The sequence below is a fragment of the Plasmodium falciparum genome (genome assembly GCF_000002765.6).
Source record: "Plasmodium falciparum 3D7 genome assembly, chromosome: 7".
NCBI lineage: Eukaryota > Apicomplexa > Aconoidasida > Haemosporida > Plasmodiidae > Plasmodium > Plasmodium falciparum.
Genome location: NC_004328.3, coordinates 357,501 through 373,439, shown reverse-complemented (window position 1 = coordinate 373,439; position 15,939 = coordinate 357,501). Strand labels below are relative to the sequence as shown.

At 19.7% G+C, this 15,939-nt stretch overlaps 5 protein-coding genes across 5 annotated transcripts; 1 reads left to right on the top strand and 4 right to left on the bottom strand.

Moving 5' to 3' along the window:
• Positions 1-333: 333 nt before the first annotated feature.
• PF3D7_0708100 (DNA-directed RNA polymerases I, II, and III subunit RPABC5, putative) lies at positions 334-543 on the top strand (the record flags this gene model as incomplete). The annotated part of the gene is made up of 1 exon (XM_001348959.1): positions 334-543. The coding sequence occupies one exon, from the start codon at positions 334-336 to the stop codon at positions 541-543; it is 210 nt and encodes a 69-aa protein (XP_001348995.1).
• Positions 544-1,767: 1,224 nt separating this feature from the next.
• On the bottom strand, positions 1,768-4,733 carry PF3D7_0708000 (cytoskeleton associated protein, putative; the record flags this gene model as incomplete). The annotated part of the gene is made up of 3 exons (XM_002808723.1): positions 1,768-1,866; positions 2,033-2,235; positions 2,429-4,733. 3 exons carry the CDS (start codon positions 4,731-4,733, stop codon positions 1,768-1,770), a joined length of 2,607 nt encoding a protein of 868 aa, XP_002808769.1.
• A 998-nt stretch (positions 4,734-5,731) lies between these two features.
• Positions 5,732-6,511, bottom strand: PF3D7_0707900 (ribosomal protein S8e, putative; the record flags this gene model as incomplete). Its single annotated transcript, XM_001348957.1, has 1 exon — positions 5,732-6,511. One exon carries the CDS (start codon positions 6,509-6,511, stop codon positions 5,732-5,734), a length of 780 nt encoding a protein of 259 aa, XP_001348993.1.
• A 1,149-nt stretch (positions 6,512-7,660) lies between these two features.
• On the bottom strand, positions 7,661-11,435 carry PF3D7_0707800 (RAP protein, putative; the record flags this gene model as incomplete). The annotated part of the gene is made up of 3 exons (XM_001348956.1): positions 7,661-7,733; positions 7,836-7,895; positions 8,017-11,435. 3 exons carry the CDS (start codon positions 11,433-11,435, stop codon positions 7,661-7,663), a joined length of 3,552 nt encoding a protein of 1,183 aa, XP_001348992.1.
• Positions 11,436-12,854: 1,419 nt separating this feature from the next.
• PF3D7_0707700 (E3 ubiquitin-protein ligase, putative) lies at positions 12,855-15,740 on the bottom strand (the record flags this gene model as incomplete). The annotated part of the gene is made up of 1 exon (XM_001348955.1): positions 12,855-15,740. The coding sequence occupies one exon, from the start codon at positions 15,738-15,740 to the stop codon at positions 12,855-12,857; it is 2,886 nt and encodes a 961-aa protein (XP_001348991.1).
• Between the last annotated feature and the right edge of the window lie 199 nt (positions 15,741-15,939).

Here is a 15,939-nt window from a genome sequence, read left to right as displayed (position 1 = left end):
TTTACATTTTTTTTGTTATATTAATAAATATATATATATGTGAAAGAAAATTATAAGAATATGTTTTAAACAATGAATAATGTTTACTAATAGATTTTTATATCCTTTGAAAGAGGGCTCAAAAAAAAAAAAAAAAAAAAAATATAAACATATAAAAATATAAAAATTATATTAATATCATGATATATTATATTTAAAATTAATATAAAATTGTATATACATACATATTTATATATATATATATATATATATATATATATATATATATATAATTTTTTCTATTTACGTATTTCCTTATTTTTTTAATTTTTTTGTGGAAGACCTTACATAAAGATGATAATACCTGTACGTTGTTTTACTTGTGGTAAATTAATAGGAAACCTATGGAGTGTTTATGAGAAGAAACTAGAAGAAGGTTTATCAAAATGTGATGCTTTGAATGAATTAAATTTATACAGATATTGTTGCCGACGAATGATATTAACACATGCTGATATGATGGATAAATTATTATGTTATAATATATACGAAAGAAAACTGTAACACCATTATTATATAAAATATATTTATGTATATGTAAAATGTCCATGATAATATTATTAAAATGAAATTAATTAATAAATATGTCATCCCACAACAATATAAATTTTACATTTAACAATATAAATATTATTATATATTCAGTGGACAAAGCTTATAAATTTTATTAAACACAAAATGAAGAGGATATATCATAATATAAATATATATATATATATATAAAGAGAATTTTTTTTTTTTTTTTGAAAATTGTCTTATACAATATGTATATATATATATATATATATATTAATATAATTAACTTGTTTATGAAAAAATTTCTATATATTTTTTTATTATATCACAAACTTATAAAGGGATAAAGCATCCCATTATTATTGTATAATAAATTAATTTGTTTATAAAATATATATTTTTTTTTTAATTATATAAATACTGAGTTTAAAAATCGTACTCTCATGTTTTATATCTTATTCAATTGATTATATCTACCTTTTTTTTTTTTGGACACATGAAAATAAATTTCAGCCCTTTTCTCTTCTTGAGCATTTATTATGTGGATTTTATGGTAGCTATAATTAACTTAAAAAAAAAAAAAAAAAAAAAAATATATATATATATATATATATATATATAATAACATTACATATTAATAAAGACATAAATAATATCAATGTATAATATCTATACAATGGCAAAAAAAAAAAAAAAAATATGTAAAAATTATATAATTAAATAAGCAAGTGTGTCTTTATATATATATATAATAATATTTCATCAGCCATTTTTAAATTAAAAAATAATGTTGAAGACATAATTTTCATTTGATTATTTATTATAACTAATTTATTTTTTCATATATTTTCGTTTGTTTAATTTTTATATAACGTTATATTAAAAAAAAATAGAAAAAAAAAAAGAAAAAAATTCAAAAAAAAAATTAAAAAAAAGCACGAAGGTAATATAATATAAAAAATATTAAAAAAGTAAAAAGATTTAATTATAATATATCACTATGTTTTACCTAAATCATACACATACCAAATAAAATAAAATAAAATGATAATTTGTATGTATATATGCATATTTCTTGTATATATAATATATATATATATATATTTTATACGAAAAGTATAACATATTTTTAAATATTAAATAAAAGAAAGAAAAAAAAATTCCCTTAGTTCTTTTTTAATTATTAATTTATATATTAGTAATTACTTATTTTTATTCTTCCATTTTTATTTTTATTTTTGAATTGTTGTCAATTCCGTATGTGTACAAAGTTGCATTGGTATCTAGAATTTCTAAGCAAAGAGGATTATTCTATAGAAAAAAAAAAAAAAAAAAAAAAAAAAAAAATAAAATAAAATAAAAAAAAATAAAAAAAAATAAAAAAAAATAAAAAAGACATTTAAGAGAAGTGTAGATTATATAAATAGTATAGAACACATATTTATATAAAACATTAACTTATTATTTTAAGGTTTACCTCGTCGGTGTAAAATAATCGCATTTTTGGCAAAGGTATAGAATATAATCTTGAACATAAATATTTCAAATCTTTTACGTACATATATTTACTAACCTTTTTCTTAACAATGTCAAATTTTTCTGAGTTTAAAAATTCTGGAATGATTGTTATGTTGATAAGGTTCGTTTTTATACATTTGGCTTTTTCCACATGTTCGTGATCTAAAAAAAAAAAAAAAACATACATATATATATATATATATATATATAACACATATCATAATAAATTATATCTTATGCTTGCTTTAATTTTGAAGACTACATATTTTCTTTTCCTATTTTATTTTATTTTATTTTATTTGATTTTGTTTTATTTTGTTTCATTTTGTTTTATATTTATTTTTTTTTTTTTTACCCTTGGCTGCCTCATAGTGTATCTTCTCCAACCTCGTACTGTGCCTCTTATTTAAGACCTCTTGATTAAACACCTTTGTAATATTATCCTTCTGATATAAAGATATAAAAAACCTCTCGGAATTTATTCTCTCGTTTTTATTTATTGAACTATGATTTAATATTTTAAGCTTAGGCATTATGGATATAAATATATATCGGAGATTTTTTCTTTCTTTCATATGCTTTTGCTTATTTTGTATTTTCAATATTTCAATATCATAAAATATATAAAATAAATCTCTCAAGGTTTCATAATTTTTTACTTCATTATTATCAAATAAAAATTCTTTTAAATGATTAAATTTCTGATTTATTATTTCAAATTTGTCAAGAGTTTCCATCTGTTCATTCATTTTATACTTCAAATCTTGCATACATATATTATATACGATATCTATTAAATTTTGATTATCGCTGAATTTATTATTATTTAAAAATATAGATTGTATGGAATTTATGTGATAAACAAAATTAAATAAATCTTCATAATCATACAAATAATTATCATTAAGTACTATTTTTCGTAATTTAGAAAACATTACAAACTTATATGGAAATAATATCTCATTTTTTGCAATCTCACTTTCACCTGACTTGTTCATATTTTTACATGAATAGTCATCAGATGGTTGAGAATTAAGATAATTATGATCATTATTATGTGTATAATTTACACATTCGTGTTTCTTTCCATCATGAATAAAAACATTTGAATTGCACTTTGGTATATTATGTATATTTTTTTCTTTATAAGACCACATATTATTATTATTATTGTTATCATCATTTTTGTCATTTATTATATTATCTAGTCCATAAAAATTCCTATAGGTTGTGTTTGTTAAGTATTTATATATAATTGAATTTTTTGAAAGCTTTAAATTTTTTATATTAATATTGTTTATATAATTTTTTTTCAAACTTAATATTTCAACATTTGGAAAAATGAAAGATAAAATTAAAACATCATCCCAACTAATAAGAGTGTTATCAATACATAATTCTTTTATTTGTACAAAATGAATTAATTCTGATATTGTACAATGTTCCTTTCGATTATTATTAATATGATCATATTTATTTGTATGGTTATCATGTGTAATGTTCGTATCACATTTATTTTTTATTTCATTATATCCAGATTCTAAATTTTTTAAAAGAACACATTGCAAAGAGATGGGAGATAATTTATTATCTGACACGTTCAGGTAAGATAATTTTTTAGCTAGTTTTATAATTTTAAAAATTTCTAACCAATTACTAAGAAGATTTCCACATAAAGATAAACTCTGTAAATTATTAAAAATAATATTATTGGTAATACCACTGGTATATATTAAACATTTATTTAATGTTATATTTTTTAATTCATAAAAATTTTTGAAATAATTTCGAACTTTCATTTCTCCTGAAAAAATTACTTTTTTTATTTTCTTAGTTTGATAATCTTCGATGGATAAATCTAAATCTGGAAAATAATTATAACGGAAGTGTAGAGCTTGTATAAAGGTAATACCAACGTGTATATTTTCGAATGTTAAGAAGGAGCAAGGTTTAATATTTAGATTAGCATTTAAGAATTCTTCAAAAATGTGTTTTGTTTTTTCATCATTATGTATATGATGAAAGTTATTAAAAGGGTTAATATCACATATGATGTTATCATCACATATGATGTTATCATCACTTTTGATTTTATCATCACATATGATGTTGTCATCACATTTGATGTTATCATCACATTTGATATTATCATCACATTCGATTTTATCATCACATTCAATGTTGTCATTTATATTATTTCCCATTTTTCCATTTTTCATCAATCCCTCCTTTATTTTCATATAATACATTTTTGTGTATTCCCTTTTAAGATATTGAATAGGATAAAAATAAATGTCTTCTTTAAATTTCCCCAAATTTTTCCCACTAATTTCATTGTCCCATTCAATACCATAAAATATTTTATTTTCAGAAGGATGATTTTTCAACGTTCCAATATATCTAATCGTTCCAATTTTAATTTCTATATCTTCATTAAATAAATAGATTTTCAAGTTTTTATCAACCACTTCTTCTTCATCTGAATCGTATAGTTTTTCTGAATTTTCAACTGTATATTCATAATTTTTTTTATTCTTTTCATTCATAAAATGGTCACTATTATCTTGTTCATTTTCTTTGTTATTATGGGCATTAAAATTGCACGTGAAGATTCGATCGCCTACATGAAATTCTTTTTCATTACAGAAGATATTTTCCATAGTTACATGTGTGATAATGATGTACTATATTAAGCTAGTCCTGATATATACATGGGCGTATATACATATAAAAATATGATAACCCCCACCTAGGAAAATATATATATATATAAATATATATATATATATATATATATATATATATATTTATTTATTTATATATATTTATATGTATATATCTTTTTTTTTTTTTTTTTTTTTATGTTTTATTTATTTAATTTTTTTACTTTTTTCTTTCTATAGTTCCACAAAATAAGCACTCTTTTCTTTTCACCTTCGCACATATTTTATAAATATATAATGCTCAAGGAAATATAAAATATTTCATATATGCCGCAAAAAAATAAAAAAATTTATAATCTTAATATATTTTTTGTAAACATTTTATCTATTTTGTATATAAAATATATTTTGTATATTTATTTTATGTACATACGCGCACATATATATTTATTAAATTATTCTATAAAAAAAAAAAAAAAAAAATATTCATTATACGAGCAGGAAGTGACCTTATGTTGTATTCACTTTGTGAATATAAAAATTATTTGGAGGTTACATTTAAAAAAAAAAAAAAAAAAAAAAAAAATGAACAAATAAATAAACCATTCATATTTCCAATGAAATAAATTTTTTTTTTCAAATGATTAAGAAAAATAGTTAAATTTTTAGCTAATAAGGAAAAATATATAATTATATAAAACATTAAGACGTTTTAAAAAAAGAGTTCAAATGGTTTTATTATATATATATATATAAATATATATATTTAAAAGATTTATAAAATTTACATCCAATTTATTATAAAAAGGATAAGTATGTTAATATATATACATATATATCTATATATATATATTTTTTTTTAATTACAAATGGTGAAATAATTAAATACTATAAAAAAAATAAATAAAAAATAAAAAAAAAAAAAAAGGAAGAAAATTTAAAGTATATATCGAAATATATATATATATATATGTTCACATATATATATAATTCAATTATACTAATAATGTTGCATTAATACAACCATCTAATTCAGGATTATTTGTAACTTGAGCAAATTTTGCCCATATAACTTTTCCTGATTGCGTAACTAACCCTAGTTCGCTTACATTAACTTCTATGATAGTACCTTTGGTTATAATCCCAAGATTTGTATAAAGGTTTGATTGTGGATTTACCTTAACACTAATAATATCTAAAGAAAATGTTGATTTCAATTCACTATGATAAACATTTGCTTTTTTGAATCTTAAACTACTTGGACGTATATATCTTTCGAATTTTGGATTTTTTCTTGTGAAATCATTACCCACAAAAGATATTTTATCTATTAATCTTTTCCAAGTTTTTCTTCTTCTTTTTCCTGATTTAACAACTCTTAACATTTCAGCTTCATTTAAAGCTTGGATTTTAGGTATGGGTAGTTGCCATTTTCCACATTTACTTTTTCTTTTTTGTTTTATAAGGTTCGTTAATATTTGAGTATGTTTTGTTTGTTGACGATCTAATAAATAAGAAGGTAATCCGTTATCATCCTTCAACGTTTCAGTACTCTTAATATCTTTCAATTCATGGGATTTTAATGTTTTCTTAAGATTTACTTTTTCTGTATATTTCTTCTTATTATATATTTTAGCTTTTATTCCTCTTAATTTTTTAGCCTTCAAAGAATCCTTATGAACTTTCCTGGCTTCTTTTTTTCTTTCTTTTTCGAAATGATCAAAGCGATATCCATACCTCTTACGGTGTAATTCGATATAATCATTTTGCGGCATTGTATATAAAATAAATATATATATTATAAAATAATATTATAATATATCATATATATATATATATATATATATATATATCATATATTTTTCTTTTAAATATTAATCACAATTTTCAAACTTCATATAAAAATATATATATTTATAAAAAATATAAAATGACTGTTAATTATTTTTATATTTTATTATTATTTTTTTTTTTCTTCCATTTATTTTTATTATATATAAATAAATAAATATATTATTTTATTATTATTGTTTTTTTTTTTTTTTTTTTTAATGCTTTTAAAGAATAATCATTACAATTAAAAAAAAAATTATATTTTTCTTATAAATGCTCTCAAATATTTTTTAAGATTATCACATTTTTCAAAATAAAAAAGAATAAATTTAAATAAATAAATTTCTATACATATATATAAATATAAATATATATATATATTATATATATATAACGATACCAAAAAGGTAACAAAAAAAAAAAAAAAAAAATTAAATAAATAAATTAAATCTATAAATATATAATATAATATAATATAATATATAATACACTATGTAATATATATATTACAATATATTATGAAGGGCATTTTTTTCTTCTTTAATTTGAATATACATTTATTTATATATATTTGTGACCCTATAAAAAAACATGTATTTTCTTAATTCTTAAAATTCAAAATAAACAATAACCATAATATATAATATATATTATATATTTAAATTTATTATGTATAATCTTATTAATATAATATTTATATATATTTTGAACATTTCTTTTTATAAAAATATGTACAAAACGACGACATTACAAATTGGGTAGGAAAAAATTAAATTTGCTTTTCCCTATAATATATTTTTTTTTCAATTATAATAATAGCATAAATAAGGTATATTTTTATTTCATTTTTTTCTTTATTAAATAGATTTCGATTAATACAAAAAAAAAAAAAAAAAAAAAAAAATATATATATATATATATATATATATGTACATATAATCCAAAAGGTCATATGAATAAAAATAATATATATTTATTATATATATTATGTGAACATATATATTTTTTAAAAAATAACCAAAAAAATTTTTAAATAAATGATATATATATATATATATATATATATATATCATATTAATACTCCATTTTAATTATTTAAAAAAAGTTTTGAGCTTTTCGGGTAACATTTTTAATATGTAACTTTCTTTCCTCGTTTTACTAAACCTATAAAAAATAAAAGAAAACACATGAGCAATAATATATATATATATATAATATATATATATATATATATATTTTTATTTATAATATATTTATATTTTATACCATGGCTTGATTTCCCAAAAGGGAAAAGATATTACATCCCAGTCTTCAAATTGCAATAGCCTAAAAAGTAAAAAAAAAAAAAAAAAAATATATATATATATATATATATACACACATATACATTACATATATTTATTTATTTATTTATATTTTTGTTGTGGTGCGCCTTATTTGTATGTACCTCTTTTTTAAAATTGTCTTTGTGTTGATCAAAGGAAAATGGTTACTCAAAGATTTCGTTTTGTAATGAAATGGACCATTTATTTCGATTGCAATATTTTTAAAGAACGGACATGTTGGATCAATTTTTTTGATGTCTTCATATAATATAGCTATATCTATTATGATTCCATTAGAGGTTTGATATTCCACATGACAGGGTATTTTAAAATCTTTATTTATTATATCTGCTATTTCATAATGTAAAGAAGAAGATGCATATGAAGATATTTTCATATTATTTAGATAGGTGTTTTTTAATAATTGGATGATTGAATTATCAAATTGTATAACTTTTACTTGTTCATTATTTCTTTTATATATAGTTTTAATAATATCATCCTTTATTACATTTTTTATATAACTAGTGTCAATTTGTTTTATAAACATATTATATGTTAAATAGGATTGATATAATTTACATAACATAATTTCTATAGGCGTATTTATATTATTATTTTTTGTATAAGCATAATATGATTGATTAAAATACACATTATTTTTATAATAGTTTAAGATATCTTCATTTAAATTTTTAAAAAATGGTAAATTATATACAAAAGAAAATAATTCTTTATTTATAAAATTAAAAGCAGATAAATATCTAATAATATCTACTAATTCAATAGGACTATAATTATTTACATTTTTTAATACCATCTTTGATATAACATATATCATTAAAGTTTTTATACTTTCCATTTTATTACTTTCATCATTATTTATATGTTCTATAAAATTATCAGGATATTCTTTTTCTACATGGTTCTTATAATCACAATTTTTTTTATTGGATAAGCTATTATTTTCGTTATTCATAATATGAAATTCTCCTTTTCTTTCATCTTCCTTATTATGAAATTCATTTTGTTTTTGCTGGTTTTTTCTTTTATGTTCTTCTTCTTTCTCATCATCTTGTTGTTTTTCCTTTTCCCTTCCTTTTACATCCACCTTTAGAGGAGTATTTTCTATTTTCGTACCATCATATACCCTATCCAAATTATTTGTCAAATATAACGATTTGATTAATTTTAACAAGGTGTCATTATTTCTATAATTTAACAAATGTAACCTCTGAAAAATTAAGAGATATAAATAATTTTGCACTTCATAATCCTCGTATTCGAGCTCGGCTATACTATAAAAAGTTAATATTAGTTCGTCTATTGATAAATTATGTATATCTTTTAATATATGTAAAATAATTTTATTGATTATATTTACATTACTGTATGGAAATTTAGATAAAACATATAAAATATATACATATAAATTAATATCCTTTCTATTATTTATATTGTTATTATTTTCATTTATTGTAATATCCTTCTTAATATTGTCTTCAATAAAACTTTCTTTCTCTTTTCTCATATCCTTTGTCATAAAACCTTTTATATCTTTTTCTTTCTCTTTTTTTTCCTCCGCATCATCCAAAGCATTGTTAATATTAGAATAATTACAAGAGTGGTATATATAATAATTAAAGTTATTCTTATATAAAGGTGATGTATAATAATTGCAAGGATTAGAAGAATATCCTTCCATGGCGTTTTCTATGTTATTGTAAAACTCTTTAATATTTATATCATCATATAAAGAAATGATATTTTTACATAAGTTATTTCTATTATTATCATGTGATATATTCAATAACATATCTTTTTTAACATTATTTTTATTAGTAGCATTATGATCATCCTGTAACTCATCATGTGTATCTTGTTTATGATTTGAAGACGAAGACGTTTTACTTTGAGCTATTTCTATTTTCCCTATATAATCATTTTTATCTTGTTGAAAAATGTTCTGTAAATATTTTAAAAAGTTTTGATATAATGGTTTGATATATATTTTTTTAATAATACATAAATGGACTGCTTGACATAAATTATATATATCGAATTTATGAATAAAATGAACAATAAAAAAATATATATATTTATATATATTTGCATGATCATATTTTAATATACAGAATGATTTTAAAATAATAATAATATCTTTAATATTTATATAAGGAATAAATTTGTACACATTTTTATTTTTTTCATAAGAAGATAATTTTTCATTAGAAGAAAATATTCTATAGATAATTTTTAGATGTTTATTTATTGAACCTACAATTCTTTGAAAATTTCTATTGGTTGTAATATAATATAATCGTTTTCTTTCTTCTTTTATTTTAAAAATGTTATTATCACCAACATCATCTTGTATATTTTCTAATGCAAAAAAGTTATCATCATATGAATTCGTTTTTTCATTACATCTTGATTTATTATCATTATGTTTTATATTTAAAAGTTCATTTATATTTTCCATATCATCTTTTTTTTTTTTTTCATCTTCTTTTATCAAAAAATCTTTACTACATATATTATTAAAAAAATTATATTTCTTTTCATTTACACTATTCATTTTTTCTTTCTTCTCGTTTAGATAACTATTTGCAAATTTGTAAAGAGAAAAAACACTCATAGTAATATTTAAATAATTATATGGATATGTATCAAAAACAAATAATAAATCATCCACATGTTCTTTTTTATATATCCCATGATATATTTTATCTACATTATCCTTAAGTAATTCATTGTTTTTCTTCAAAATGTAGTTCCAATTAATTTTTGAATTAACACGTTCTCTTATCATTTTTAAATTTTCTTTTGGACAAGCCCATTTCCCTTGTTCCATTAATTCTTTTATTGTTAATCCATTTTTTCTTAATAAAATATAATCATTTACCAATTCATATTCACTATTATCCATATTTTTAAAATAATTATTATTATTATTATTATTTTTATCATAACTATAATCATTATTATTTTTATCATTACTATCACTTTCTTTATGATCCTCTTCATTATTCATTTCTTCTTCATCCATTTGTATGTTATCATAATTTTCAATTTCCTCATCAATCGTCATTTCATGAATATCCTTTTGTTTCGTACTTTTCAAAAATAGCTGGTTTTGTTCAGAATTTTTTTTTTTTTTTTTTTTTTTTTTGGTTTCATTTTGGCTAGCTACACTTTTATTCATATCATCTTGAAAGGTTACATATATTGGTTTAATAAAAGTATTTTTTTTATTGAATGATTCGATAAATATATTAGAATTGGTATTTGAATTGTTCCTTTTATAATTATCATGGTAATAATTTGTATCACTTTTCTTTCGTTTCTTAACAAAATTGTTCTTAAATTTTTCCTTAAAATCAAACAAATTATTTATGAACAAGGGTTTCGAAAAACTACCATTTGGCTTGTACACAATATTCAATTTAGAAGACTGTACATGGTCTAGAAATAAAATTATAATTCCTATGATATAAAACAAGTGTAGTACAAATACAACTATATTAAAGAAATTAATCATAATTTCTCATTTCCAAATACACAAAAGTGGGAAAATAAATATAAAAATATATGTTAATGTATATATATTATAAATTTTATAATGTAATGTTGATAATGAAAATTATAATATGGGTTTATTTTCCATTTTTTTTTTTTTTTTTTATTATACTAAATTATTATTTGAAGAATATATATAAAATGTAAAATGTAAAATATAAAATATAAAATAATAATATAATATATATATATTTTTTTTATACTGATACCTTATTTTATTATTTTTTTTTTTAAATGTACATAATATATATATAATAAATTTATATTTTTTTTTACATTAATATACTATAATAACCATAAAAGGGAGTTAATTTATTGTGCCATAGGCTAATATGTAATATTTTTTATTCAAAGGATACACATTTTTTAATTCTTAATATTTTTCTTTTACTATTTTGAATTTATTTATTTTATTTTTTATAATTAGGATTACAAAAATGATTCTTACAAAATTTATGTAATTTATGCATATATGCTAAATACATTTAAAATATAGAATAAACTGGACTTCCAAAATGTTTTATTCTCTTACTTTTGTGTTCTTTTTATAAGAATCAATATGTATAAGCTTTGTATGCTTATATGTTAAGGTAATAATGTTTACAGGTCAAATGATTTAGATATAATTAAAAAAATAAGTTAAAATCCTATTAGATTTTCAAATTAAAAGGAATATATATATGTATATAATAAAGAGATATTTATTATTAATTATCAAAAAGGAAAAAATAAAAAAAAAAAAATAAAAAAAGAAAAAGAAAAAGAAAAAAGCACATATATACAGGGTAACATATATATATATATATATATATATATATATATATATATATATATATATTATATACATGTTTGTATATATTACTTTTATTTCTTTCATTTTTCATTTCCTCATCATAGATTTGAAAATTATGAAAAAAGAAAAATAAATAAATTAATTACATGGTAAAAATAATACATAACTAATGTGTTCGTAATTATAGCAACATAAAAATATGATATTATATAAAAAAAAATATATATATGTATATATATATATATTTCTTTTTTTTTATGTTATATAAAGGTGTATACATATAAGGATATATGGAAATTTAAAAGAAATTGCCACGTATATATATTTCCTTTGTAAATATATATATGTATAAAAAAAAAAAAAAAAAAAAAAAAAAAAAAAAGAGAGAAAATAAAATAAAATATAAACACAAAAATATGTAAAAGAAAGAAAAAAATAAAAGATAAGCAAAAAAAAAAAAAAAAAAAAAAAAAAAAAAAAAATTACAATTACAATTACAATTACAATTACAAGTTTTCTTTTTTTTTTTTCTTTTTTTCTTTTTTTTTCTTTTGTTTTATTTTTCCTAATGTGCTTTGTTCCTGGTGGTCATTCCTCGAAGGCCCATGGATTAGCCTTCAAAAAGTGCTCTGTGGCTTCTTTTATAGCATAGTTTGGAATGACTTCACGTATAGAAAATTGTTCCCTGCTGACAGGATCAAAGGATCCATTATGTTTGACATGTTCATATAAAAATATTTTATCATAGGTCATACCACTAGGAGTTATAACAGGTTCATTCATTAGGCACATGGATATTTTACAACATAAATAATCTGGTACTTGTTTTTTTTGAAACGAATCTAATAATTCTTTAAATATTCCTTCCGTTTGTTGTATTCTTAAGGATTTTTCTTCATTCGTTATATAGCCTATTTGGTTTAATAAATTAATTTTATCTATAAAAAAAGATTGTAATTCTGTGTAAGACAATTGTTTATTTTGTTCATCACGTAAATAAATTAATTTTTTGGCTTGCATAATATATCTATTAATTTCACTTTCATTTGAATCTTTTAAATAACTTGATAACGTTTTAGCTTTTGTTAATTTTTTTAATCCTTCTTCTAAACTATTTAGATGTAATAAGGTTAATCCAAGAATAAAATGCGCTTTAACCGATTCTTCTTCTAAATTTAATGCTTGTCTAGCATCCATATTTGCTAGTTTCCATAATTTTTGTTTTTTATAACATAAGGCTCTATTTGTATAATATACATGATTTGTATTATCATATTGTATAGCTTTTGTATAATAATCAATAGCTGATTCAAAATAACCTAGTTTATAACTTTGATTACCTAATACTTTATATTTCTCCGCTTCTTTTTTTCGATCTTCTGGATTTAACATTTCAATATTTATCATATTTGGATTTTTTTTTTCCACCTCTTCTGTTTTATCAATGGAATATCTTACATTATCTGCATCTCCTCCCTCTGCTCCTTTTTTAATTTGTTTATTCAAATTTTCACTTGAAATGCTATTTTTATTACTATTATAATAATTCGTATTATTACCTGCATGGTTGTAGTAATTATTACTTTTTACGCTCTCGTTATAATCCCCCGAATTGTTGGATGTGTAATTTCTTTTATTCCCACAATTTTTATTCATAACATTATGACTGGAATGATTTATATGGTGGCTAGGATTGTTCATACTATGACTAGTATTGTTCATACTATGACTAGTATTGTTCATACTATGACTTGTATTATTGCTCATACCATGACTTGTATTATTGCTCATACCATGACTTGTATTATTGCTCATACCATGACTTGTATTATTGCTCATACCATGACTTGTATTATTGCTCATACCATGACTTGTATTATTGCTCATACCATGACTTGTATTATTGCTCATACCATGACTTGCACTATTCATATGATGAATAGGATGATTCATATTATAATTAGATTCTGGAACATTTGAATAATTAATAGGATGTGAATTTATTAAATCACTAGAATAATCATTATTATTGTAAAATTCATTATTAGGATTCAAAGAAGGCTTTCTGAAATTATAATTATTTAAGCTATTTCTTCTTTCATTTCTTGTATAACTATCATTTGAATTCTTATGATCATACTGATTGTAATTATTATTATAAGTATGTTGTAAATTAGAACTATTATTAAAACTATTTCTTCTATTCATATTATTATGATGTACATTTACATCGGTCCTCATATTACTTTCCATGTTATTATTCATATTATTCATACTATTCATATTATTCATTACACTAATATTACTATTATACGTGTCCATATCAGGGGGGTTATTATTATTTTCTTTTTCTCTTTCCTTTTTTTTTTTTTTTTTCCTCTTACATTGTTCATTATTTGTTTTTGGATTCTTTGCTGCATAAGAATCGTTTGAAATAAATGAGGATGATGAGGACACAGAAGAGGATGAGGAAACAGATGAGCCATCGTTATTTTTGTAAAACTTATTATTCTTCTCGTTATTATTGTCGCTATGATCACCATTATCATCATCATCATTATTATTATTATTATGACCATTATAATTATTCATATGATTATTATTAAAATTATTATGACGATTAAAATGATTACCATTATCATTATTATGATTATCACTATTATTTCCGTTATTATTGTTGTTATTACTACTACTATTATTATTACTACTATTATTACTACTGCAATTATTTTTATTATTATTATTATTATTATGATAATTATTTCTCTTATTATGGTCAATATTGTTATTATCACGATTAATACAATTATTTATATTATTATGATTATTCAAATAATTAATGTTGGAATTATTATGTGCCATATTACAATTTAACAAACCTTTATTATCACATGAATTTTTATTTCCAAGTCCAATATTTTGAATATTACCTTGTGATTCTCCATGGTTATAACTTTGTTTGTCTTTGTTTATTTGATCATTTGCATGACTAGCCAAATTCCTAAATTTAAATTTGGACCATGCTTCACAGAAATCCAAATAGGAAGTAGGTTTATTATTATTATTATTATTATTATTATTATTATTATTATTATTAGTAGTAGTAGTAGTAGTAGTAGTAGTAGTAGTGGTATTAGAATCATTCATTACATTTATACAATCTTTAACATTATGATTTATTGAATCATAATATCCTTTATTAGATAAAGAAGATGATAAATTTATATTAATATTATTATTTACATCGATTTTATTATTTTCTCTCATTATTTCTTTTTCTTTAATAAATTTTATATTTTCGTTAATATCATATATTTTATTTGTTTTGTTATCATCAACATGTTCATTTTTTTGATCATGTTTTGTATTATGTGTGTTTTCGTTATGTTTAATAAGATTATTAAAATTTGTTGACAAATAATTAATATTCCAATTTTTCAAAAACCCTCTTCTTTTATTATCTTTATTTTCCATAAGGACAAAAAGATTTAAAAAAATTCTGCTTATCAAAAAAAAAAAAATTTTCCTTTATGTGTGTAATAAATGTGTAAGTATTACAACACCTTTATTTTACAATTTATACTTTGTAATTATAAATATATATATATATATATATATATTATTTTACACAAATATAAATAGTTATTATAAAATATTAGTGATGTTACAAATA